At 44.8% G+C, this 22,479-nt stretch overlaps 4 protein-coding genes across 6 annotated transcripts in view; 2 read left to right on the top strand and 2 right to left on the bottom strand.

Annotated features, from left to right (window-relative positions):
• LOC135258031 (glucocorticoid modulatory element-binding protein 1-like) overlaps nt 1-1,006 on the top strand; it is a 10,718-nt gene extending 9,712 nt beyond the window's left edge. The window contains exon 10 of one of the 2 annotated variants that reach the window (XM_064341348.1): nt 326-1,006. In XM_064341348.1, the coding sequence (XP_064197418.1) occupies nt 326-885 (560 nt within the window). In that variant the 3' untranslated portion in view covers nt 886-1,006. The remainder of the gene's footprint in view (nt 1-325) is intronic. The other variant, XM_064341262.1, reaches the window with a different exon arrangement.
• A 3,353-nt stretch (nt 1,007-4,359) lies between these two features.
• On the bottom strand, nt 4,360-15,661 carry LOC135257506 (fucolectin-4-like). 2 transcript variants are annotated; one of them, XM_064340344.1, is made up of 4 exons: nt 14,971-15,661; nt 6,200-6,294; nt 5,201-5,498; nt 4,360-4,760 (listed from the first exon to the last, which is right to left on the bottom strand). In XM_064340344.1, exons 2-4 carry the CDS (start codon nt 6,291-6,293, stop codon nt 4,595-4,597), a joined length of 558 nt encoding a protein of 185 aa, XP_064196414.1. In that variant the 5' UTR covers nt 6,294; nt 14,971-15,661; the 3' UTR covers nt 4,360-4,594. The 2 variants fall into 2 exon arrangements, with proteins under 2 accessions (XP_064196414.1, XP_064196498.1); XM_064340428.1 differs by lacking the exon at nt 14,971-15,661 and adding an exon at nt 6,958-7,106.
• LOC135239258 (uncharacterized) lies at nt 8,257-22,360 on the top strand. Its single transcript, XM_064307805.1, has 8 exons — nt 8,257-8,355; nt 8,965-9,259; nt 9,691-9,846; nt 17,532-17,586; nt 19,291-19,436; nt 20,656-20,744; nt 21,206-21,500; nt 21,940-22,360. The coding sequence occupies exons 1-8, from the start codon at nt 8,262-8,264 to the stop codon at nt 22,091-22,093; spliced, it is 1,284 nt and encodes a 427-aa protein (XP_064163875.1). The 5' UTR covers nt 8,257-8,261; the 3' UTR covers nt 22,094-22,360.
• Nucleotides 12,774-14,963, bottom strand: LOC135257440 (fucolectin-4-like). Its single transcript, XM_064340214.1, has 4 exons — nt 14,763-14,963; nt 14,438-14,532; nt 13,629-13,926; nt 12,774-13,190 (listed from the first exon to the last, which is right to left on the bottom strand). The coding sequence occupies exons 1-4, from the start codon at nt 14,777-14,779 to the stop codon at nt 13,037-13,039; spliced, it is 564 nt and encodes a 187-aa protein (XP_064196284.1). The 5' UTR covers nt 14,780-14,963; the 3' UTR covers nt 12,774-13,036.
• Nucleotides 22,361-22,479: the final 119 nt, after the last annotated feature.

Below are 22,479 nucleotides of genomic sequence, written 5' to 3'. Positions count from 1 at the left end.
ACCTACGTTTCTTGATAAGTGAATGATTGAGAGCCAAAGACTGTTCTTGTGTCCCTAAATGAAAAGTATTACTGTGATCTAATCTACAAGTGAACCGGTGTTGGTGTGTGCAGCCCATTGGCTCATTTAGCCAGGATAATTAGTGAAAACAAAAACCTGCACACACACACCGGCCCTCCAGGACCGGAACTCTGCCCACCGCTGCCCCACACTGTGCAGCACAGCCTCCACACAACCCTGTGTTAGTGGTTCTGGTGAAGGTGAAGGTGACTGGAGCCTTGCTGTGAGTTTTTGACCTCTGACCCCTGACCTTTTCCCCCCGCAGGTATGGAGCGGCAGCTGGAGGAGCAGAAGAAGCCGTGTGATTGGCAGCAGCATCCCCAGGCCTTACCCAGCATGCTCCACATGTCCCCGCCCCCAGCTCCGAAACAGCCCCGCCTCCAGCGTCCTGCATCCTCCTCCACCCTGATTGGGTCCTCCCCTGCCATGATAGGCTCCTCCCACTTCCTTGCCCAGCGGAGTTCTGGCCCCGCCCCCATCACCTGCACCCTGCCACAGATACCAATCGGTTCCCAGCTCAGAACTTCCTGCTATGACCCCGCCCCCAGCAAAGAGCATTCAGGGGCGGGGCCACCTGAGGACCAGGGCGTGGCAGGGGGGGTGGAGGATGAGGAGCACCAGGCTCACACCACGGCCATAAAGATCGACCCAACGGCAGGACAGATCTACCCAACAGCAGGAGAGATCAACCCAACAGCAGGAGAGGTCAACCCAACGGCAGGACAGATCTACCCAACAGCAGGGGGGGGAGGAAGGGGGGTGGAGGAAGAGGGGCAGGGAGTGGAGGAGGAGGAGGAAGAAGAGGATGGTGGCATGCAGCTCTAGGACCAGGTGCACGTGGAGATCATCCAGCACCAGGTCAAGTGAAAGAGAGAGAGAGGGTGGGGAGAGGGGGAGCGAGAGAAGGGGGGAGAGAGAGGGAGGAGGAGAGAGAGAGAGGGGGAGAGTGAGAGAGGGGGAGAGAAAGGGAGAGAAAGGGAGAGAGAGGGAGGGAGAGGGAGGGAGGGAGGGACACATCCAGCGCATACTAACTCTGTCCGCTGCTGTTACTCTCAGAGCCACAAAATACACTGGAGATTCTCCATTTCCTCTGCTCTGTTTTTCTGGATTCATAATTCATTTTCAAGCAAGCTGCACAAAATTTTTTTTTTGTGCAACTTTTTTTTCAAACTTTTTGTTTTGTTTTTGTTTGTTGTTGTTGTTGTTGTTTATTTTGACACTTTTAAAGATTTTCGATATGTCTTATGTTGGAGTCACATGACGCAGAGAGGTGGTGTGGATGTGAGACTCAAACGGGACGTCCCGAGTCGTGTTCCTCCCCGCGTTCCCACCCTTGTGAAAGACTGTCCCAAGCGCAGGATGGTGTGCTGGCCAAACGTCGGGGAAAGAGACTCTGTCCGGGCTGACCAATCCGCTGTGCCGTAGCTCAGTGTCTGTACGCTCCACAGCCTGGCAAACACGGAGGGGAATAAAACGTGTTCACTGCAAGAAGACAAATATTTTAAAAAAAATCTTCTTCTCGGTTGTGAACCCTTGTGCAGTGCTTTGGGTGTGGCCATACTTACACATTTTCCGTTTTCGGGGGGGGGGGGGGGGGGGCGTGTAGGGGGTTTTGAACCCTGTGAATCTGTCTAGAAACAGGTCAAAGTTGTCTTCATGTTCACATGGTGTGTTCGTGTCAAACGTCATGCCGCTCTTGTGCACAGTGATGCACGTGTGACATCACCAACGCGTTCTGATGTTCTTCACTGCCCGTTACAGGCAACGTTTTGCAGAAAGACGGGGGAAGAAAAGCACTATTGCATAAGCTAATTTGTAAATGGATTATAAAAATGTTTAGATTTGTATTGTGTTTAACGTTTTTAGCTTCAGGTGTTCTGTATTGTTGCTTTGGGGCAGCCAATCAGTGGCCAGCGGGTAGCGTGTAGCATGTGGCGTGTGGCAGGACGGACGCTGTGCCTTGGTGCGTGTGCATTCTGGGCAGAGCTCTGTGGTTCTGGGAACCCGTGTAAAGGGCCTAATGGAACTGTCACTCAAGCCAAAAAAAAGCCACGGCCTCGTTTATCTCTGAGCGGGACCCAAACTCTAACCCTAACAGGAAGTGAATTACGATTCGCCTGCCTCTCCGCTGCCCCCCGGCCTGCCTCTCCCCTACACCCCGGCTCTATATGTCCCCTCCCCAGTATTCAGCGCTCTATATGTCCCCTCCCCAGTATTCAGCGCTCTATATGCCCTCTCCCCAGTATTCAGCTGTCAGGCTGCACACATGCACGGGCTTGGAGGGAGGGGGTTTGGCGGGCACGCAGCCATAACACAGCAATCTAGCTCTGTCATTGCTCCCAGTGCTTTCTCCAAACTTGCGAACTGCACCGGTTTACGATTAGCTCCTGCGCAAATGCGACTATCAATACTTTTTGTCACAATTTATTTATTTTTCTTGATATTAGAGCACAAAAATAATGGTAGCTTGTGGTTTGTTCATGTACTGCCTACTTTTTTTTTTTTTTAAACTTCCCCTAAAGGCTCTGCAGTATTGATAGGGAGGTTAACTGAAGAACTGCACAGAAAGATCTCCATAGGTGACTTCCCTCATAACATGCACCCAACATCCACTCACACAGGTAGCAGTAAACTTGAGAGAAGATTTGATGGCCCAGCACCCGGAGTAGCCTGGGATCTGTCCATCTGGATAGTTTCACTGAAATGTGAGGAAATTCCTAGATATTCAAAACTGCGAACAGTGTACAACATTAAAAAACAACACAAAAAATTCAACATTAATGTCTCTCCAAATTATGACCTCACAGTTACAACGACCACAGAGCTGAAGTCCCGCGTGGTTTCAGCGAACTGCTGCAGTGTCACATTTGGAGAGACGTTAAATTTTTAAAACGTACATTTTTGGGGCTTTGATGCCACTGGAAGATGAGGTCCGTGTTTATCAGGGTGAGCTGCAGTGAATTTATAGGAAGTTTTGCTGCAATGTGACAAGTTATCTGGGTGGGCAGGTAGTCTACTACTCTGGGTCAGTGGAAACGTACCTTATTTAATTTTTGGGTGAACTGCCCCTTTAAATTGGTTTTGGTTGAGCATATGGTGGTGCTTATTTTTATGTTGCTTTGGATAAAAGCGTGTGCTAAATAAATGTAATGTATTTCACAGAGCATCCCTTTTCCTTTCCTCAAAGCAAATCTTACTGTGTTTCCTACGGATGTCCCTGGGAAGCTGAGCGTGTAAAGCCGACTTTTGTAAATAAACTTTGTTAACAACTGCGTTTGTAATGGAGGGAAACACCCTGGATGCTGATTGGCCAGTGAGTCTGCACCTCTTGCAGTCAACAGAATGAACAGTAAAGTAAAAAAAAAAAAAAAAAGACAGATGACAGGTCTGTGTGTGTTTGTTGTTCTTGGCTGCGATGCGTTTGGGCTGAACAGGAAACTGCTCTTCTGTTTTTGCAGCGTTTGCTTTGAATGCAGCGTTCGGCAGGGGCGGCTTGCTCGTCTCATATCCTTCACAGGTGCAGTTTTGTGCGTGGAATATGAAATTGGCAGCTGCTGTTATCACATCCAAGAAGGACGGACGTTAGACAGTAAGGGGGCTGGAGAGCTCTGAGACTTTGACCGATGATCAGTGACTGAAAACAACAGCCTGGTGTTGGGTGTAATTCTCTATTTCCGCCACTAGGTGGCACAAGAGACGCATTCCAGCGTTCGCGGAAAGGTATTGAGGATGACGGTGCCTTCCAGCTGCTTATTTTCTTACCTCCTTGCCTCCTCTCCTCGCTTCCTTTCCTCGTTTGGAAGGCCAAACGGGTCAGAAATACCTTAAATTTCCGTCTGGAATCAGTCAGACCTGGGTGCGTTCCACTTGCTTATTTTATTCTGTTTTTTTGTCTCCAAGGTCCTTGACTGACCCGGAAATTGATCGAGGTGCGCCATTTTGGAGGACATTTTCTACCCATTAAATGCTCCTTCAAGGAGCTAGGAGGCTCCCAAGGAATTCTTGAGCAAAGAAACACAAGCACCACGTCACATTATCCATCACGTTCTTTGTAATTATTGTATCCTGTTATTAAATTACAAAATTGGTAACATATAATCTGGTTAAAGAATGTTGGATTATTTGTGATTTCTTAGATTATCAGTTATTTGAGATTGTAGCACAGCAAATAAATACAAATTCGTAAAATCAAGATGACTTCACCCTGAGCAACCAACATGTACTGCACCCGTCACACACACTACATTCAGTATTCATAGGCACCAAATGTACTCAGTGCCACTATGTCAAGCCTAAATGAGATGTTTATTTGATGCACTACAAAGAAAATCAGTCAATAAATGAACTTTCTGAAAGTAGATGAGTAGAAATTCAGCAGGTTTTCTATACATGAAAAAATCTAAATGTACTCTTGACAGCATGATTCCCAAAGTCCCAAAAAGTACCTTTATTTCATTACCCCATTTCTGATTTATTGCATATGACTATGAATTAATGACCAGCTTTAAATGTAAAGGGATTTGCAAACTGCTTCTTAGGAATATTTACAATTGGCAGGAAGCAGAGCATTCACTTCCACTTCACAGATTTGAAGGTATTCTGTTTTTGGAAGGTACACTGTGACATAGCGTCCAATCATTGGCTGCGGACACTGAAAGGTTCTAGTCTCTCCTGTTGCCAAGAAGCCAATCATATTGCACCTGCAAGAAGGAACAGATTAAAGTTGTTTAGTGGCGCATTGACTTTGGTCTTATTAAAAAATAATATTCACCCTAATTCTGAATAATATGGTGCTCTGTGCCCCAGTTACAGTAGCTACTGTGTGACGAAGGGGAAGCTTATCATTTGGTTGGGGAGGAAATGGAAATGATTGGTCAGTGTTCGCAGGTCTGTAGTCTGGTCTGTACTGTGCAGTATAACTGGAGGACTGCAGTGTTAAACAGAGATGGCTGCTGGCAGCTTTCTCTCTCTCTAAAGAAGCAGTGCACACTGACCTGCACCGCCCCAAACAGACAGAGGATGTTGCACAGGTGAGACCGACATTATGAACACAACCCGGCGTTTAAAACCAAGAGAGGAAAAAACTATTTTTGTCCTATTTCTGAATATAAGGCTCTGCGCTGTAAAGATCAGTACTGACTGTGGATTATTGATGCCGTTTTGTTCCAGGGAGTTGCCGATGAGGATGAGAGCTCCATTGATCCTTTCTCCACAGCAGTCTCCTCTGTTGATGATGGTGACGGAGGTGATTGTGTACACCTGCAGCAGGTCCACCCTCCACCAGGGGTTAGCCCCTCCCGTTGTAATGGTACAAGATCCATGGAGGAAATGAGAATCTTTGTTTCCATCAATGGCATTGCTTGCATGGCTGTAACCCACCTCGTTTTGAGAATTGTACACATCTGACTGAGTGGCCCTCCCACTTAAAGCCACATTCTCTGCAAAGAGGAGGGGGGCGGGGGGGGGGGGGGGAAATTAGCACTGATACAGCATGGCTGTTCAAAATGCTGTCACTTCATTAGCACCCTGGCTCAATTACTGTGCACTTATCAGGAGTTTAAGCAGGAGCAGTAGACCTATAGACTGGACTACTGCAACTCACTCCTGGTTAGATTCCCACAGCACAACCCCCCCACCCCACCCCACCCCTGTTCCCTCCACCTGCTTCCACTGGCACAGTATAGTTATGTCACTGCCAAAGGTTTCTGAACTGAACTGCACTTATATTCACTGAGATGATCAAGCTTGCTTCAGGAGAAAGACTTTGCCTAACCCTAACCCTTACTGTTGGTCCACATTTCTTATAACCTAAAGGACACAGTTTTTGATTCCCTGGTAGGACACTGCTGTTGTATTTTCGTGCAAGGTACTTAACCTGCATTGCTTCAGTACATATCCAGCTGTATAATAGGATACAACGAAAATGCTGTGTAAAACAATAATAATAAAATAGTTGTGTAATATAGTGTAAGTTGTTAAATACAGTAAAAATAGTGTAAGTTGCTCTGGATAAGAGCGTCTGCTAAATGCCTTTAATGTAAAGGTTGAGGTTCTGGCACTTTTTCAGAGAAACTTTTGATACAAGCTTTCAGGCACAGGTGGTTTCCATGGCAGTGCGTGTGCATGGGGTGGAGTGTACCTTCTACGTATCCGGCAGGAACATGAGCTGAGTCTGACTTGAGGGTTGAAATTCCCAAGATTTGAAAAAGTAACATAATCGTTTTGACCTTCATCCTGGAAAAGAGGCAAATGGGATATATTCTTTGTCACAAATTGAACAAGTCATATTTGTTCATTAATAAATTAAATTAAAAAGCTGATTCTTAAATAAGAAAAACTTATTTGACACTGGTGCTGTTCTGCAAAGTGATTCCTCAAACAATGTAATGAAGTAAGTTTGACATCCTGGAAAAGAGGCAATTATTAATGAATATTTATTCATTTAGAAAATATTCTTATGATAATGGAAATTTGACAGTCGATTCTTTAAAAAAAAAAGTTTGACATTTCACCGCTTTGTCTTCCAACTCTAAGCATTATGAAGGTAATGCCTGCTAGCTAACTTAGCGTAGATATTCAGATAGTTTGCACCACCACTGATGGGTCCTTTGAAGCAACATAACTTTAAGGAACATTAAGTGTTTTCACAAATAAATTAAATCAATGTGAAGATCACAGGCTAACCCACAAGCAGTTTCTAAACATAGGGAAAATAGTCAGTTTTATGTGGATGTTTAGTTTTGCTACATTTTCTAGAATAAATAACCAGTCAAACTGAGTATGAATGTTCAATAAAATGTTTGACAAGTCGGAAATGAGCTCATCATAAATTTTTGAAAGATTTCTAATCAAGAGCTTCACAAGTAGACCTGTAGGTAGGTCTAAAAGTAATCTTACCTGTTAGTAAGGCTGCACGTTTTCACTGGTCGATCTTTGGTAGTTTAATGTTGTCTAGTCAGTTGGAATGTAGTTGTGTCTGGGATGGTGCCTCTTAAATTCCCTAAAATGGGAGTGCCTGCTCAGAGTGAATGTCGGCTGGGGATAATGTTCTTGGTGTGGTAATACAAGGTTCTTTGCCGAGAGATTCTTTTATTACAATACAAATTGTTTTTTTGGTAGGTTAGTGTTACACTTATTGATTGCAAATGGGCATCTTTGCCTTGGAGAGGCAGCACTCTTGTACTGCCGAGAGCAGCTCTGATGGTCTCCGTTACTGTACATTACTTGTACAGCTTACGTAGGCTGTGTCCCTTCATATGCAGCAAATCAATGTACACAGGAAATAAATGTGCAGTTAAGACTGTGAAAAAACAAACCATATTCAGAGGCGTTCAGTCAGAGTTGTCTGATAAGATGTCTTGCGGTCCGTACTTAAAGGCACACAGAAGAGACCATGGTCCGAATGGTTAACCAAATAACAGAACTGCACTGTGAACTACGGTTATAGTAGAGGGCAAGGATCGCCCTGTGCAAGTCTGTAATCAAAGGTCTGGTAAACATCCAGCGAAAAGGTTAAGGTCTCTGACTTACACTCAGCACTCCAGGCTGCTAGCTGCTCTGCCAACTCTCTGTTTGCTGACTTACTGTTGGTGGTAAGGCCCACCACTGTTGTTCCATCAGCAAACATGATAATGTTATTGGAGGTAAACAGTCATGGATCATCAGTGTGAAGAGCAGTAGTAGTTTGTCATCCACCTGTAGATCTTTAGACCAAACATTACCTGCCATAATCACTATGATTCAAATCGCCGTCCTACTCCCTACGATTGCACTACTGACTCCCACTGCTGAATTAGTATAATCAATATTTATGAGAAAATGTAGCCAAGCTAAACATCCACATGACACAGATTTTGTTTTCTATGTTTAGAAACTGCTTGTGGGTTAACCTGTGATCTTCACATTGATTTAATTTATTTGTGAAAACACTTAATGTTCCTTAAAGTTATGTTGCTTCAAAGGACCCATCAGTGGTGGTGCAAACTATCTGAATATCTACACTAAGTTAGCTAGCAGGCATTACCTTCATAATGCTTAGCATTGGAAGACAAAGCTGTCAAATGTCAAACTTACAGCATAAAATTTTATGAGTCAATTTCAGTGATAAATAAGTTTTTTTTAAAGAACCGACTCACATTTCCATTTTCATCAGAATATTTTCTCCATGAACAAATATTAAAAAATAATTCTTCTTTTCCAGGATGGAGGTGAAAACGATTATGTTACTTTTTCAAATCTTGGCCATTTCAACCCTCAAGCAAGGTTCAGCTGACGTTCCTGACGAAAATGTAGAAGGTACACTCCACCCCATGCACATGCACTGCCATGGAAACCACCTGTGCCTGAAAGCTTGTATCAAATGCTTCTCTAAAAAAGTGCCAGAACTTTAACATTTACATTTTACGATGAATTTGGATCTGTTATTTGACATTAATGTTGAGAGAATATAATATGATATTCGGAAATGTGGACCAAGAGTATGACAAAGTATTTCTGTTGTGGTTCATTTGATCATTTAAGTGAATAAGTGCAGTTCAGTTTAGAAACCTTTGGTAGTGACATAATTACACTGTGCCAGTGGAAGCAGATGGAGGGAGTGCAGGGCGGGGGGCAGGGATGGGGAGGGGGGGTGGCACGGGGTGGTTGGGGGGGGGGGATGGGGGGGGGGGCACGGGGTGGTTGGGGGGCCGGGGGTGCTTGCTGCGGTGTGGTTGGATGAGCTGAAGGGGCTGTAGAGTGCTGTAGGAATCTGAGTTGCAGTAGTCCAGTCTATAGGTCAACTGCTCCTGCTTAAACTTGTGATAAGTGCACAGTAATTGAGCCAGGGTGCTAATGAAGTGACAGCATTTTAAACAGCCATGCTGTATCAGTTCTGATAATCTCCCCCCCCCCCCCTCCCCACAGAGAATGTGGCTTTAAGTGGGAGGGCCACTCAGTCGGATCTTCTGAAGGGGGAATGGGCAGCTTTCAGCCATGCAAGCAATGCCATTGATGGAAACCGAGATTCTGACTTCTTCCATGGATCCTGCACCCACACCTCGGGAGGGGACAACCCCTGGTGGAGGGTGGACCTGCTGCAGGTGTACACAATCACCTCCGTCACCATCACCAACAGAGGAGACTGCTGTGGAGAAAGGATCAGTGGAGCTCAGATCCTCATCGGCAAACACCTGAAGAACAACGGAATCAATAATCCACAGTCAGTACTGATCTCTACAGCGCAGAGCCTTATATTCAGAAATAAAACAAAACATAATTTTTTCCTCTCTTGGTTTTAAACGCTGGGTAGTGTTCATAATGTCGGTCTCACCTGTGCAACATCCTCTGTCTGTTTGGGGCGGTGCAGGTAAGTGTGCACTACTCCTTTAGAGAGAGAGAGCTGCCAGCAGCCGTCTCTGTTTAACACTGCAGTCCTCCAGTTACACTGCGCAGTACAGACCAGACTACAGACCTGCCGAGACTGACCAAGCATTTCCATTTCCTCCCCAACCAAATGACAAGCTTCTCCCTCGTCACACAGTAGCTAATGGAACTGGGGTACAGAGCACCATAATATTTGGGATTAGGGTGAATATCATTCAGAAAGACAACCAAATTCGATAATCAACTTTATTCTGTTCCCTCCTGCAGGTGCAGTGTGATTGGCTCTATGGCAGGAGGAGAGACTAGAACCTTCCACTGTCCGCAGCCAATGATTGGACGCTACGTCACAGTGTACCTCCCAAAAACAGGATCCCTTCACTTCTGTGAAGTGGAAGTGAATGTTTTATTTCCTGCCCCTTGTTAAGTAGTCGTTTGCAAATTCCTTTGTATTTAAACGTGATTGTTTCTTTACAGTCAGATGCAGTGAATCTGAAAAGGGGTAATGAAATAAAATTGACTCTTTTGGGATTTTGGGATTATGCTGTCAAGAGTCTACAAAAAATCCTTTTGAAGTTCTGCTTGAGTTCTTTCTGCAAGTTGATTTATGACTTCATTTTTTTTTAGCACATCAAATAGACACTCAAGGTATCAAAAAAACATTTAAGGCATTGACATACGTGTGTGTGCTCAGTACACTGTTGTTTGCTCAGGGTGAAGTCATCTTGAATGAAAGTGTTGGGACTTTTTATTCATTTGCTGTGATACAATCTTAAATAACTGTTCAATAATTCTAGTCAAACTTAAATAACTTCTTTTGAACAAATGATCATTTTGTGTTATTTAATGACTGGATACAATAGCAACAGAAAACCAGCTTGATTCCCACACCTGCACCTCACCTGCCACAAACTGGATAACACCTGGGCTTGAATATGAAGTTAGAATTAAAGACTCTGGCTCTTCTCTGGGACCTCACCTGAAAGGGACAAAAATTGAAACTGAGATTAGGTAGTGCTTAAATCATCCTCATAATCACAGATGCCATAGTGTTAGAAAACCAAATCTTGACGGGGTTTTTTCTCACAGTGCGGTCAATAAGTGCATAAATATTGATTATACTAATTCAGCAGTGGGAGTCAGTAGTGCAGTCGTAGGGAGTAGTAAATAAACGCATTGGACGGCCATTTCAATCACAGTGATTGTGGCAAGTAATGTTCGGTCTAAAGATCTACAGGTGGATGACAAACTACAGAACATGGTGTTAAAAGCATCCAGAGATCAAGCGAAAAGCAACAGTGGCAAGGAAAAACTCCCTGTGGCAGATGGGAAGAAATCTCGGAAGGAACCAGACTCACAGAGGAAACCCATCCTCCTCTGAGTGTAGATTCTAATCATCGTCTTCACAGCGTGAGCCACCCAGAGGCCCACACAGAAAAACTCAAATTCTTTACTCCCATTACCCAGAGCAAACTAGTCAAATAGTTTCTTCTTCCCAATCGTTCACCTGTCGTCTAGACCCTCTTCATGACAGTGTGAGACACTTCAAAATGATATTTTTGGAATTATCATGTCTTCAAAAATACAACATCACTATACAGTCAGTTACTGTAGTATATTAATTTTTTTCAGTTAATTCCAAGGTTGTACTATGTTATTTTACCTGCAGAGGGCGCCAGTAGGACAATTACAGAAGAGCATCAACCAATGATAGAGTGCTCTTTACACAGAACATTTACTATGGGGAGCAACAGAGTATTTCTACATTCAAATTTAAGCATCAGGGGACACAAGCTGATTTTTATAGCTATTCACTCTTTGGTGAGATGTACTAATGTGTCTTGGGATGTCATAAAGCAGAGGCTACAATGGTCCAGCAGGGGTGTCAAATCCCAGTCCTGGAGGGCCGCAGTGTCTGCAGGTTTTACTCCAGTCCTGGAGGGCCGCAGTGTCTGCAGGTTTAACTCCAGTCCTGGAGGGCCGCAGTGTCTGCAGGTTTAACTCCAGTCCTGGAGGGCCGCAGTGTCTGCAGGTTTAACTCCAGTCCTGGAGGGCCGCAGTGTCTGCAGGTTTAACTCCAGTCCTGGAGGGCTGCAGTGTCTGCAGGTTTAACTCCAGTCCTGGAGGGCCGCAGTGTCTGCAGGTTTAACTCCAGTCCTGGAGGGCCGCAGCGTCTGCAGGTTTAACTCCAGTCCTGGAGGGCCGCAGTGTCTGCAGGTTTAACTCCAGTCCTGGAGGGCCGCAGCGTCTGCAGGTTTAACTCCAGTCCTGGAGGGCCGCAGCGTCTGCAGGTTTAACTCCAGTCCTGGAGGGCCGCAGTGTCTGCAGGTTTAACTCCAGTCCTGGAGGGCCGCAGCGCCTGCAGGTTTAACTCCGGTCCTGGAGGGCCGCAGCGCCTGCAGGTTTAACTCCAGTCCTGGAGGGCTGCAGTGTCTGCAGGTTTAACTCCAGTCCTGGAGGGCCGCAGGTCTGCAGGTTTAACTCCAGTCCTGGATGGGCCGCAGCGTCTGCAGGTTTAACTCCAGCCCTGGAGGGCCGCAGCGTCCTGCAGGTTTAACTCCAGTCCTGGAGGGCCGCAGTGTCTGCAGGTTTAACTCCAGTCCTGGAGGGCCGCAGCGTCTGCAGGTTTAACTCCAGTCCTGGAGGGCCGCAGTGTCTGCAGGTTTAACTCCAGTCCTGGAGGGCCGCAGTGTCTGCAGGTTTAACTCCAGTCCTGGAGGGCCGCAGTGTCTGCAGGTTTAACTCCAGTCCTGGAGGGCCGCAGGGTCTGCAGGTTTAACTCCAGTCCTGGAGGGCCGCATACATTTAAGGAACACTGTTTTAAAAATATAAAGCACGCCCACAAGTTGCTGATTGTGGGAGGAGAGATCAATGCCCAGTGATTAATTTATCATAGGCGTGTTTTGGGCGGGGGAGTGGGAGATGATTGGTTTATTTCATGTTATGCCCAAAACACAGCTATGATTAATTAAGAGACTAAGTGCAACCCCTTTGAAGCATGCGCCGTACTTTGCGCTCAGATTAACCGCTGTTGAACTAGCAAAAGTGGATTTGGACACGCCCTATATGCACTTGCACCGTGCACTTTTGATTGTGTAATTAGATTGTTAAAATATAGCCCAGAGCCCTGGTTTCTGTCAAACTGGTTTTCTGTTGCTATTGTAACCATTAAATAACATTATTGGCAACATTATAATGTTCAAAGTAAGTTATTTTTGTTTGACTAGCATTATTGAACAGTCATTGTCAAGATTGTATCACAGAAAATGAATAAGAGGTCCCAACACTTATATTCAAGAAGACCTAACCCTGAGCAACCAACAATGTACTCAGCACACACACATGTATGTCAATGCTTTAAATGAGATGTTTATTTGATGCACTACAAAGAAAATCAGTCAATAGATGAACTTGCAGAAAGCAGACAAGTAGAACTTCAGCAAGTTTTCTGTACACGAAAACCTGGAAATATATTAAAATGGCAGCATGATTCTCAAATCCCAAAATAGTTAAATTGATTTCTTTACCCGCGTTTCTAAACAGACTGCATCTGGCTATAAAGCAATGAGTAGTTGTAGATGCAAACAAATTTGCAAAGCACTGCTTAGAAAAATTTTCAGTTGGCAGAAAGCAGAGCATTCACTTCCACTTCACAGAGTTGAAGGAATTGTGTTCTTGGGAGGTACACTGTGACGTAGCGTCCCGTCATTGTATATGGACAGTGAAAGGTTCTAGTCTCTCCTGTTGCCATAGAGTCAATCACACTGCACCTGCAAGAGGGAATAGAATAAAGTTGGTTAGCAGCTCATCGACATTGGTCTTTTAAAAAAATAATAACCATCCTAATTCTGAATAATATGGTGCTCTGTACCCCAGTTACAGTAGCTACTGTGTGACGAGAGGGAAGCTTATCATTTGGTTGGGGTGGAAATGGAAATGATTGGTCAGTGTTGGCAGGTCTGTAGTCTGGTCTGTACTGCGCAGTGTAACTGGAGGACTGCAGTGTTAAACAGAGACGGCTGCTGGCAGCTCTCTCTCTCTAATGGAGTAGTGCACACATACCTGCACCGCCCCAAACAGACAGAGGATGTTGCACAGGTGAGACCGACATTATGAACACAACCCGGCGTTTAAAACCAAGAGAGGAAAAAACTATTTTTGTTCTATTTCTGAATATAAGGCTCTGCGCTGTAGAGATCAGTACTGACTGTGGATTATTGATGCCGTTGTTCTCCAGGTGTTTGCCGATGAGGATGCGAGCTCCATTGATCCTTTCTCCACAGCAGTCTCCTCTGTTGGTGATGGTGACAGAGACGATTTGGTACTCCTGCAGCAGGTCCACCCTCCACCAGGGGTTGGGCTTTAAAGTTGTGATGGTACAGGATCCATGGAAGAAATTAGAATCTCGGTTTCCATCGATGGCGTTGGCAGGCTGGCTGTAACCCAGCAGGTTTAGCTTAAAAAACCGATCCGACTGAGTGGCCTTCCCACGTAAAGCCACATTCTCTGTGAGGGGAGAACATCATCACAACTGATACAGCATGGCTGTTTAAAATGCTGTCACTTCATTAGCACCCTGGCTCAATTACTGTGCACTGATCAGGAGTTTAAGCAGGAGCAGTAGACCTCTAGACTGGACTACTGCAACTCGCTCCTGATCAGACTCCTACAGCACTCTCTACAGCCCCTTCAGTTCATCCAGACCACCTAACCCCCCTCCCCCCCCTCATTCCCTCCACCTGCTCCTGCTGGCTGGCTCAAAACAAAGGTTTCTGAACTGAACTGCACTTATGTTCACTAACAAATGAGCCACAGCAGAAAGACTTTGCCTTACTGTTGGTCCACAATTCCAAATAATATTTTCACTATCTCAAAACATGATTGTCAAATAACAGATCCAAATTCACAGTAAAGGGTAAGGGTTGAAGTTCTTGCCCTCTTTCACATGAACATTTGACACAACCTTTCAGGCACAGGTGGGTTCCATGGCAGTGCGTGTGCATGGGGTGGAGTGTACCTTGTACGTATCCGTCAGGGACGTGAGTTGAATCTGACTTGAGGGTTGAAATCGCCAAGATTTGAAAAAGTAACATAATCACTTTCACCTTCATCCTGGAATAGAGGCAAATATTAATTTATATTTTTATAATTTATAAGTCAAATTTGTTCATTAAGAAACTATGCTTTTGAAAATGAAAATATGACAGTTGGTTCTTCAAAAAAAAACTTATTTAACCCTGAAATTGACTGAATACCGTTTTATGCAACCTTTAACGCAACATATTTAACATACCAAGGTTTTCCACAAATAAATTCAATGTGAAGATCACAGGTTAACCCACATGCATTTTCGAAACATAGGAAACAGCTGTGTCGTGGATATTCAGCTTTGTTACATTTTTCTCAGAAAACCCCCCTCTAATGTTTAATAAAATGTCTGGCAGCTTTCCAAAGTTTCAAGCCGGAAATTAGTTCATCATTAATTTCGAAAGATTGCTAATGTAGAGCTTTGCAAGTAGATCTGCAGGTTGGTCTAAACTGCAATCTTACCTGTCAGTAAAGCTGCAGGTGTGCACTGGTGGATCTTTGGTAGTTAATTGTTGACTAGTCAGTTGGAATGTAGATGTGTCTGGGAGGGGGCCTCTTAAATACCCCAGAATGGGAGTGCCTGTCAAATGTCAAACTTACTGCACAAATTTGTATGAGGAAACACTGTGCAGTAACTTCCTCAATTTCAGTGTTAAATAAGTTTTTTTTTTTTTTTTTTTTTAAACCAACTCACATTTTCATTAGAGTATTTTCTTAATTAACAAATATGACTTTGAACAAACATGAATTAATAATAGCCTCTTTTCCAGGATGAAGTTGAAAATGATTATATTACTTAATCTTGGCGATTTCAACCCTCAAGTCAGATTCAGCTCAAGTTTCTGATGGATTCATACAAGGTACACTCCACCCCATGCACATGCACTGCCATGGAAACCACCTGTGCACTGCCATGGAAACCACCTGTGCACTGCCATGGAAACCACCTGTGCCTGAAAGGTTGTGTCAAATGTTCATGTGAAAGAGGGCAAGAACTTCCACCCTTACCCTTTACTGTGAATTTGGATAATTTTGACAATCATGTTTTTAGAGAGTGAAAATATTCTTTTGGAATTGTGGACCAACAGTAAGGCAAAGTCTTTCTGCTGTGGCTCATTTGTTCATTTAAGTGAATATAAGTGCAGTTCAATTCAGAATCCTTTGGTTTGTGCCAGTCAGGGGGAGCAGGTGGAGGGAACATGGGGAGGGGGGGGGGGTTAGGGGGGAGAGAGTGCTGTGAGAGTCTGACCAGCAGGGGGGGTGCAGTAGTCCAGTCTATAGGTCTACTGCTCCTGCTGAAACTCCTGATCAGTGCACAGTAATTGAGCCAGGGTGCTGATGAAGTGACAGCATTTTAAACAGCCATGCTGTATCAGTTGTGATAATCAACTCTCCCCCCCCCCCCCGCCCAACAGAGAATGTGGCTTTATGTGGGAAGGCCACTCAGTCAGATCTGTATGCTCAGCCAAACCTGGGGGCTTTTCAGCCATGCAAGCAACAACGCTGCATTATTCTTGAGATCAGGGTCACGCTGGCTAGGAACAGCTAGGAACCGCAGGCTGTGAGAGACTTGCCTGCTCCAAATGACAGACTTGTGTAAGCACTTGTGAAAGCTCAAATAATTCAGCTGCCTGGGCTGAGTAATGGCCTGGCAGTCTTGTACTTTCTACTACTAGTGCATATGTGTCATGTGACCTGGCGTGAGGTGCGCTGTTCTGGCTTTGAGTCAGTACTGCTGCTACTGCATGACTCACATGCACTGTAATGGCAGAGAGTAGAACTATGTCAGAAGTTGCTTCCACTGCCAATGTACAGGCAGTTACTGCTCTAAGGCAAGCTGGCTGTCCTCTAGACACGGCGTCTAGTCTTTTTGAATAATACCCAATTGATCTTTGTCGATTTCCATGCGCCTGGGTCAGTACAGAAGTCATACAGCCATTCCGCTCGTCAACGTACAAATGAAATGGTTTGTGATAATCCGGAATTCCTAGAGTGGGGGCCCCGGCCAGTGCTGGCTTAACTTGTGAAAACACTTTGTCAAGCTCATCAGTCCATTCTCTCCCACCCCTCATTTTCATAAGGGTGTCATGTACGGCGTCATGCACCGGCCTAGTTACTGCAGAGAAGTCTAAAACCCAATTTTTACAAAGTCCTACCAAACCGAAAAATGACATCATTTGCTGTTTTGTTTTGGGCCTGGGAGCGCTCAGAATTGCTTTAATTCGGTCGTCCGCCCATTTCCGACCATTTTCTTTTAGACAGTGTCCCAAATAAATCCCTTCTTTTTTTGCAAAACTGCATTTTGTTTAAAGATACTTTCTGGCCAGTTTCAGCTAATAAGTGTAATAATTGTAATGAATCAGCTCTACACACTGCTTCATTAGGGGAACACAACAGTAAATCATCAACATACTGCACAGGAGTACCTCCTTGTTTCGCCTCAAACCCTGCTAACGCTTCTTTCAGGGCCATGGAGAATACTGCTGGAGATTCTACATGACCCTGAGGCATGCTAGTCCATGTCCACCTCCTCTCCTTGTAGGTAAGTGCAAACCAATGCTCTGACTCCTTTTCTACAGGTATGCTGAAAAATGCATTTGCTAAATCTATTACAGTGAAATATGTGGACGTAGGTGGGCATGACATCAGAACAGTAACTGGGTTTGGAACAACAGGCACTCTTGGCAACACAGCAGCATTTACTGCTCTTAGATCCAGTACAAACCTCCACGAGCCATCTGCTTTTCCGACCGGCAGAATCGGTGTGTTACATGGAGATGTTGGACGTGGTACAATTATACCATTTGCCACCAGAGCATCACGTGTTGCCTCAATTCCCTTCACTGCCTCAGCACTGAGGGGGTATTGAGGATTTCATGGCCTATGTGAACCCTTTGGCACTACTACTAAAGGCGTGGCTGATTTTAACAACCTCACATCAAATCTACTTTTTGCCCAAACACAATCCGGTACTGTTTTCAAATATTCAGGAATGTCTAATTCTGGGGCTTTGCTTTTATGAGTTTTTACAGAGTGGATTCCTCTCTCTACTGGCACACTTTGATTGACTGCATATTGGTAAGTTTGCATACTTTCAGACCAGAGTACATTATTCTCTACTTCTGTCCAGTTTCTAGCCTTTGCTTTAGCTTCCACCCAGGGTCCCATCATCTTCCAATTTCTATCTGCTGACCCTAGCGAGATATGAGGCGTGCTATCTGACATACTTGGCTCCCATAATGAGAGCTGTGCCTCACTGAGTAGTTCTGCTGCTGCGGCTGCACTGCTGTCTTTAGACACAAAAATATCTGTGAGTCTCACACTTTCATCAGCGGGGCCAGAAAACCACAATGACCCAAACGTGGGTTCCTGCCCTTCACTGGAAAACAGAGAGGTGTCATGCAGTGCAACTGGCTGATGCACACTGTCTTCGGCATAATGCCCTAACCGCTGCACTTCCTCTGAATTAACCAAGTCCCATGAGTAATACACAGGCAGGGTTTTTCCCTTCATAGCATACAGACCACAGACAGGAGATTGCACTTCCACCCCATTCTCTCCTACTTTTATGCTCAAATTTAGTATGGACATAAGATCTCGACCTAACAAATTTACTGGGTATACATGAGATAATTAAAAACGAGTGTTTTAATACTTTTTCTCCTAATCTGACTCCGAAGGGCTGAGAAAATTATTCCATTAAATGGACTGCATTTATATAGCGCTTTTATCCAAAGAGCTTTACAATTGATGCCTCTCATTCGCCAGAGCAGTTAGGGGTTAGATGTCTTGCTCAAGGTCACTTCAACTGGCCCAGGGCGGGGTTTGAACCGGCAACCCTCCGACTGCCAGACAATTGGTCTTACCTCCTGAGCTATGTCGCCCCGAATGTCATTACCAATATGTCATTACCGCTTCTACTGATGCACCTACTGTTTCTATTTTTCTTTCTGACACGGGTACATTTTTAAACACATTACTTTTCACTACGGACATAGTGGCTCCTGAGTCTACCAAAAATTCTACATTCTATCCTAACACATTTAACCTTAGCAAAGGTGTATCACTAAAACTCTCAGTTAGTTTAACACACTGCTTAGTTAAAGAATTTTCACTTTCCTTTTCTCCCTTCTTTGTTTCCAGGCTGTGGCTGCCAGCCCTGTCCAGGAGTACGGGACATTCCTTGGCCTTATCCTCGGCCGCGCTGCATGCCTCTGCCTCTTCCCACTTGGAAGCGGGTTATTTGTGCAACGAGGAGAACCTTCTTCTGCTTCTTGTCTTTCGGTGTTTCGGGTCCTCACCCTTCTCCAGGGCTCGTGTTCCCAGCCGATGCATGTCAGCTTGGTCTTGTCCACCAATTCCTTTCTCATTCCGTTCTTCATAGCTTGCCTCAGCAGATTGTTGATTGGCCCATCTGGTTCTCGTGTGGGCTCCAGGCCGGAGCTCTGGACCATCTGGTCTCTCATGCGTGCCTCAAAGTCCGCCACGCTCTCACCTGGGCCTTGCTTCTCCTGGAGCTCTGATGCGGTCTAGCGGTGCAGTCCACTGTGGTCCCCAAGCGCCATCTTCTCTCCACACCGGGCGTCCTGGTTGAGCATTCACTTCCCCAACGTTACCTCTCAGTCCTGCCCATCGCAGCTTGAAAAAGCCATGGAGCGCCATCTCCCAATCGGCACCTGTGGGACTGTACATTGATTCTATCTGGCCTAGACCTCACTGAAAACGTTTCACGTTCTGCACGGGGTCTGGTAGATCAGCCAGTTTGTCTCTCACCTCCTGCAGGGTCCAGGGATGATACAGCTGTACCGTACCTTCGTGTCCCGGGAACGCCACCATCGGCAGTTGGAGTTGCTCGCTGGCCAGCGGGTCTCCTTGCTGTCGGCCTCCCTGTGGAGGGGCAGGCTGTGGGGATCCTGGATAAGACACTGGTGAGTTAATATCCCATAATGCAACACCACCTGGTACCTTACGCGTACTCAGAGGTGTTGAGGCTCCCTTCTGCTTCTGGTAGGGTAGTCCTGACCGTGCTCTCCCTGTTCCCTCTAGGTCCAAACCTGCTGTGTTTACTATCTGGACACAAGACGCTGCTGTGTTCAAATGAACGTCCTTTATTTCACGCAAGATCAAGCGGGAGGTTACACGGCTAATGCTAATCTTAAGATCAATGGAAACTTATGAGACATTCATTTACAGGTCAACTACTGCCAGCTTCCACACTGTGATGTATAGCTGCATATGAAAGGACACAGCCTGGTGGTTGAATATCATAACACTATTTTAGTGAAGAACTGAGTATTCAGTATGTTTGGAAAGATGGGTAGGGTTCATGTCCTGACTACAGTGGGAAACTCATCCCACTCCTGTGTGGCCAGAACAAACAGGATACCATCACTTTGAGCAGGCACTCCCATTTTTGTTGGTTCTTTACAAAAACTTATTTACCACTGAAATTGAGTAAGTACTGTGTAATGCTTCCTCACAAATCTATGAACTAAGTTTGACATTTGACAGGCACTCCCATTCTGGGGTATTTAAGAGGCCCCCTCCCAGACACATCTACATTCCAACTGACTAGTCAACAATTAACTACCAAAGATCCACCAGTGAATACCTGCAGCCTTACAGACAGGTAAGATTGCAGTTTAGACCTACCTGCAGATCAACTTGCCAAGCTCTACATTAGCAATCTTTCAAAAATTACTGATGATTTCATTTCCAGCTTGAAACTTCGGAAATTTGGCAAACATTTTATGAAACATTAGTATTTTTCAGAGAATGTAACAAAGCTGAAAATCCACAACACAGATGCTTTTTATGTTTAAAAACTGCATATGGATTAACCTGTGATCTTCACATTGAATTTATTTCTGGAAAGCCTTTGTATGTTAAATAGGTATGTTGTTTCAAAGGTCTCATCAGTGGTCGTGAAAACTGTCTGAATATTTATGCTAAGTTAGCTAGCAGGCATTACCTTTATAATGCTTAGCATTGGAAGACAAAGCTGTCAATTGTCAAACTTACAGCATAAAATTGTATGAGTCAATTTCAGTGTTAAATAAGTTTTGTTCAAAAACCTGTCACATTTTTGTTTTCATCAGAATATTTTCTTAATGAACAAATATTAATTAATAATTGCCTCTTTTCCAGGATGAAGGTCAAAACGATTATGCTACTTTTTCAAATCTTGGCCATTTCAACCATCAAGTCAGCTAACGTTCATAACAGATACATACAAGGTACACTCCGCCCCATGCACATGCACTGCCATGGAAACCACCTGTGCCTGAAAGCTTGTGTCAAATGTTTCTCTGAAAAAGTGCCATAACTTTAACCTTCACCCTTTAAGATTAATTTGGATCTGTTATTTAACATTAATCATTAATCTCAGGATTAGGTGAGATATGAAAATTTGGGGAGTTTGAAAGCCAGCATGCTTCGGTGTGGTTGGATGAGCTGAAGGGACTGTAGAGAGTGCTGTAGGAGTCTGACCAGGAGTGAGTTGCAGTAGTCCAGTCTATAGGTCTACTGCTCCTGCTTAAACTCCTGATCAGTGCACAGTAATTGAGCCAGGGTGCTAATGCAGTGACAGCATTTTAAACAGCCATGCTGTATCAGTTGTGATAATCTCCCCCCCCCCACCCCCCACCCCCCCCACCCCCCCACCCCCCCCCCCACCCCCCACCCCACCCCCCCACAGAGAATGTAGCGGTACGTGGGAAGGCCACACAGTCGGATCTTCTGACTGGGGAATCGGCAGCTTTCAGCCTGCCTGGCAATGCTATTGATGGAAACCGAGATTCTTACTTCTTCCATGGAACCTGCACCCACACCTCGGGAGGGGCCAACCCCTGGTGGAGGGTGGACCTGCTGCAGGTGTACACAATCACCTCCGTCACCATCATCAACAGAGGAGACTGCTGTGGAGAAAGGATCAATGGAGCTCGCATCCTCATCGGCAACTCCCTGGAGAACAACGGCATCAATAATCCAGAGTCAGTACTGATCTCTACAGTGCAGAGCCTTATATTCAGAAATAGAACAAAAAATAGTTTTTTCCTCTCTTGGTTTTAAACGCCAGGTTGTGTTCATAATGTCGGTCTCACCTGTGCAACATCCTCTGTCTATTCGGGGCGGTGCAGGTAAGTGTGCACTACTCCTTTAGAGAGAGAGAGCTGCCAGCAGCCGTCTCTGTTTAACACTGCAGTCCTCCAGTTACACTGCACAGTACAGACCAGACTACAGACCTGCCAACACTGACCAATCATTTCCATTTCCCCCTCAACCAAATGACAAGCTTCCCCCTCGTCACACAGTAGCTACTGTAACTGGGGCACAGAGCACCATATTATTCAGAATTAGGACGGTTATTATTTTTAAACAAGACCAAAGTCGATGAGCCACTAACCAACTTTATTCTGTTCCCTCTTGCAGGTGCAGCGTGATTGGCTCTATGGAAACAGGAGAGACTAGAACCTTTTACTGTCCATATACAATGATTGGACGCTACGTCACAGTGTACCTCCCAAAAAGAGAATACCTTCAACTCTGTGAAGTGGAAGTGAATGCTCTGCTTCCTGCCAAATGAAAATTTTTCTAAGCAGTGCTTTGAAAATTTGTTTGCATCTACAACTACTCATTGCTTTATAGCCAGATGCAGTCTGTTTAGAAACGCGGGTAAAGAAATCAATTTAACTATTTTGGGATTTGAGAATCATGCTGCCATTTTAATATATTTCCAGGTTTTCGTGTACAGAAAACTTGCTGAAGTTCTACTTGTCTGCTTTCTGCAAGTTCATTTATTGACTGATTTTCTTTGTAGTGCATCAAATAAACATCTCATTTAAAGCATTGACATACACTTGTGTGTGCTGAGTACATTGTTGGTTGCTCAGGGTTAAGTCATCTTGAATGTAAGTGTTGGGACGTTTTATTCATTTTCTGTGATGGAATCTTAAATAACTGTTCAGTAAT

Source organism: Anguilla rostrata, chromosome 1 (genome assembly GCF_018555375.3).
Source record: "Anguilla rostrata isolate EN2019 chromosome 1, ASM1855537v3, whole genome shotgun sequence".
NCBI lineage: Eukaryota > Metazoa > Chordata > Actinopteri > Anguilliformes > Anguillidae > Anguilla > Anguilla rostrata.
The sequence above is the reverse complement of the archived record's forward strand: the minus strand, read 5'-3'. Positions and strand labels throughout refer to the sequence as shown.

Coding starts and splice junctions, on each gene's coding strand:
- LOC135257506 (XM_064340344.1), bottom strand. CDS start 6,293: ATGAAGGTCAAAACGATTATGTTACTTTTTCAAATCTTGGGAATTTCA. Junction 5,499..6,199: donor TCCTGCCGGATACGTAGAAG/GTACACTCCACC, acceptor TCCTCTTTGCAG/AGAATGTGGCTTTAAGTGGG. Junction 4,761..5,200: donor AACGGCATCAATAATCCACA/GTCAGTACTGAT, acceptor TCCTTCTTGCAG/GTGCAATATGATTGGCTTCT.
- LOC135239258 (XM_064307805.1), top strand. CDS start 8,262: ATGGAGGTGAAAACGATTATGTTACTTTTTCAAATCTTGGCCATTTCA. Junction 19,437..20,655: donor GGATCCTGGATAAGACACTG/GTGAGTTAATAT, acceptor CCTCTTTTCCAG/GATGAAGGTCAAAACGATTA. Junction 20,745..21,205: donor TCATAACAGATACATACAAG/GTACACTCCGCC, acceptor ACCCCCCCACAG/AGAATGTAGCGGTACGTGGG.
- LOC135257440 (XM_064340214.1), bottom strand. Junction 13,927..14,437: donor CCCTGACGGATACGTACAAG/GTACACTCCACC, acceptor CTCCCCTCACAG/AGAATGTGGCTTTACGTGGG. Junction 13,191..13,628: donor AACGGCATCAATAATCCACA/GTCAGTACTGAT, acceptor TCCCTCTTGCAG/GTGCAGTGTGATTGACTCTA.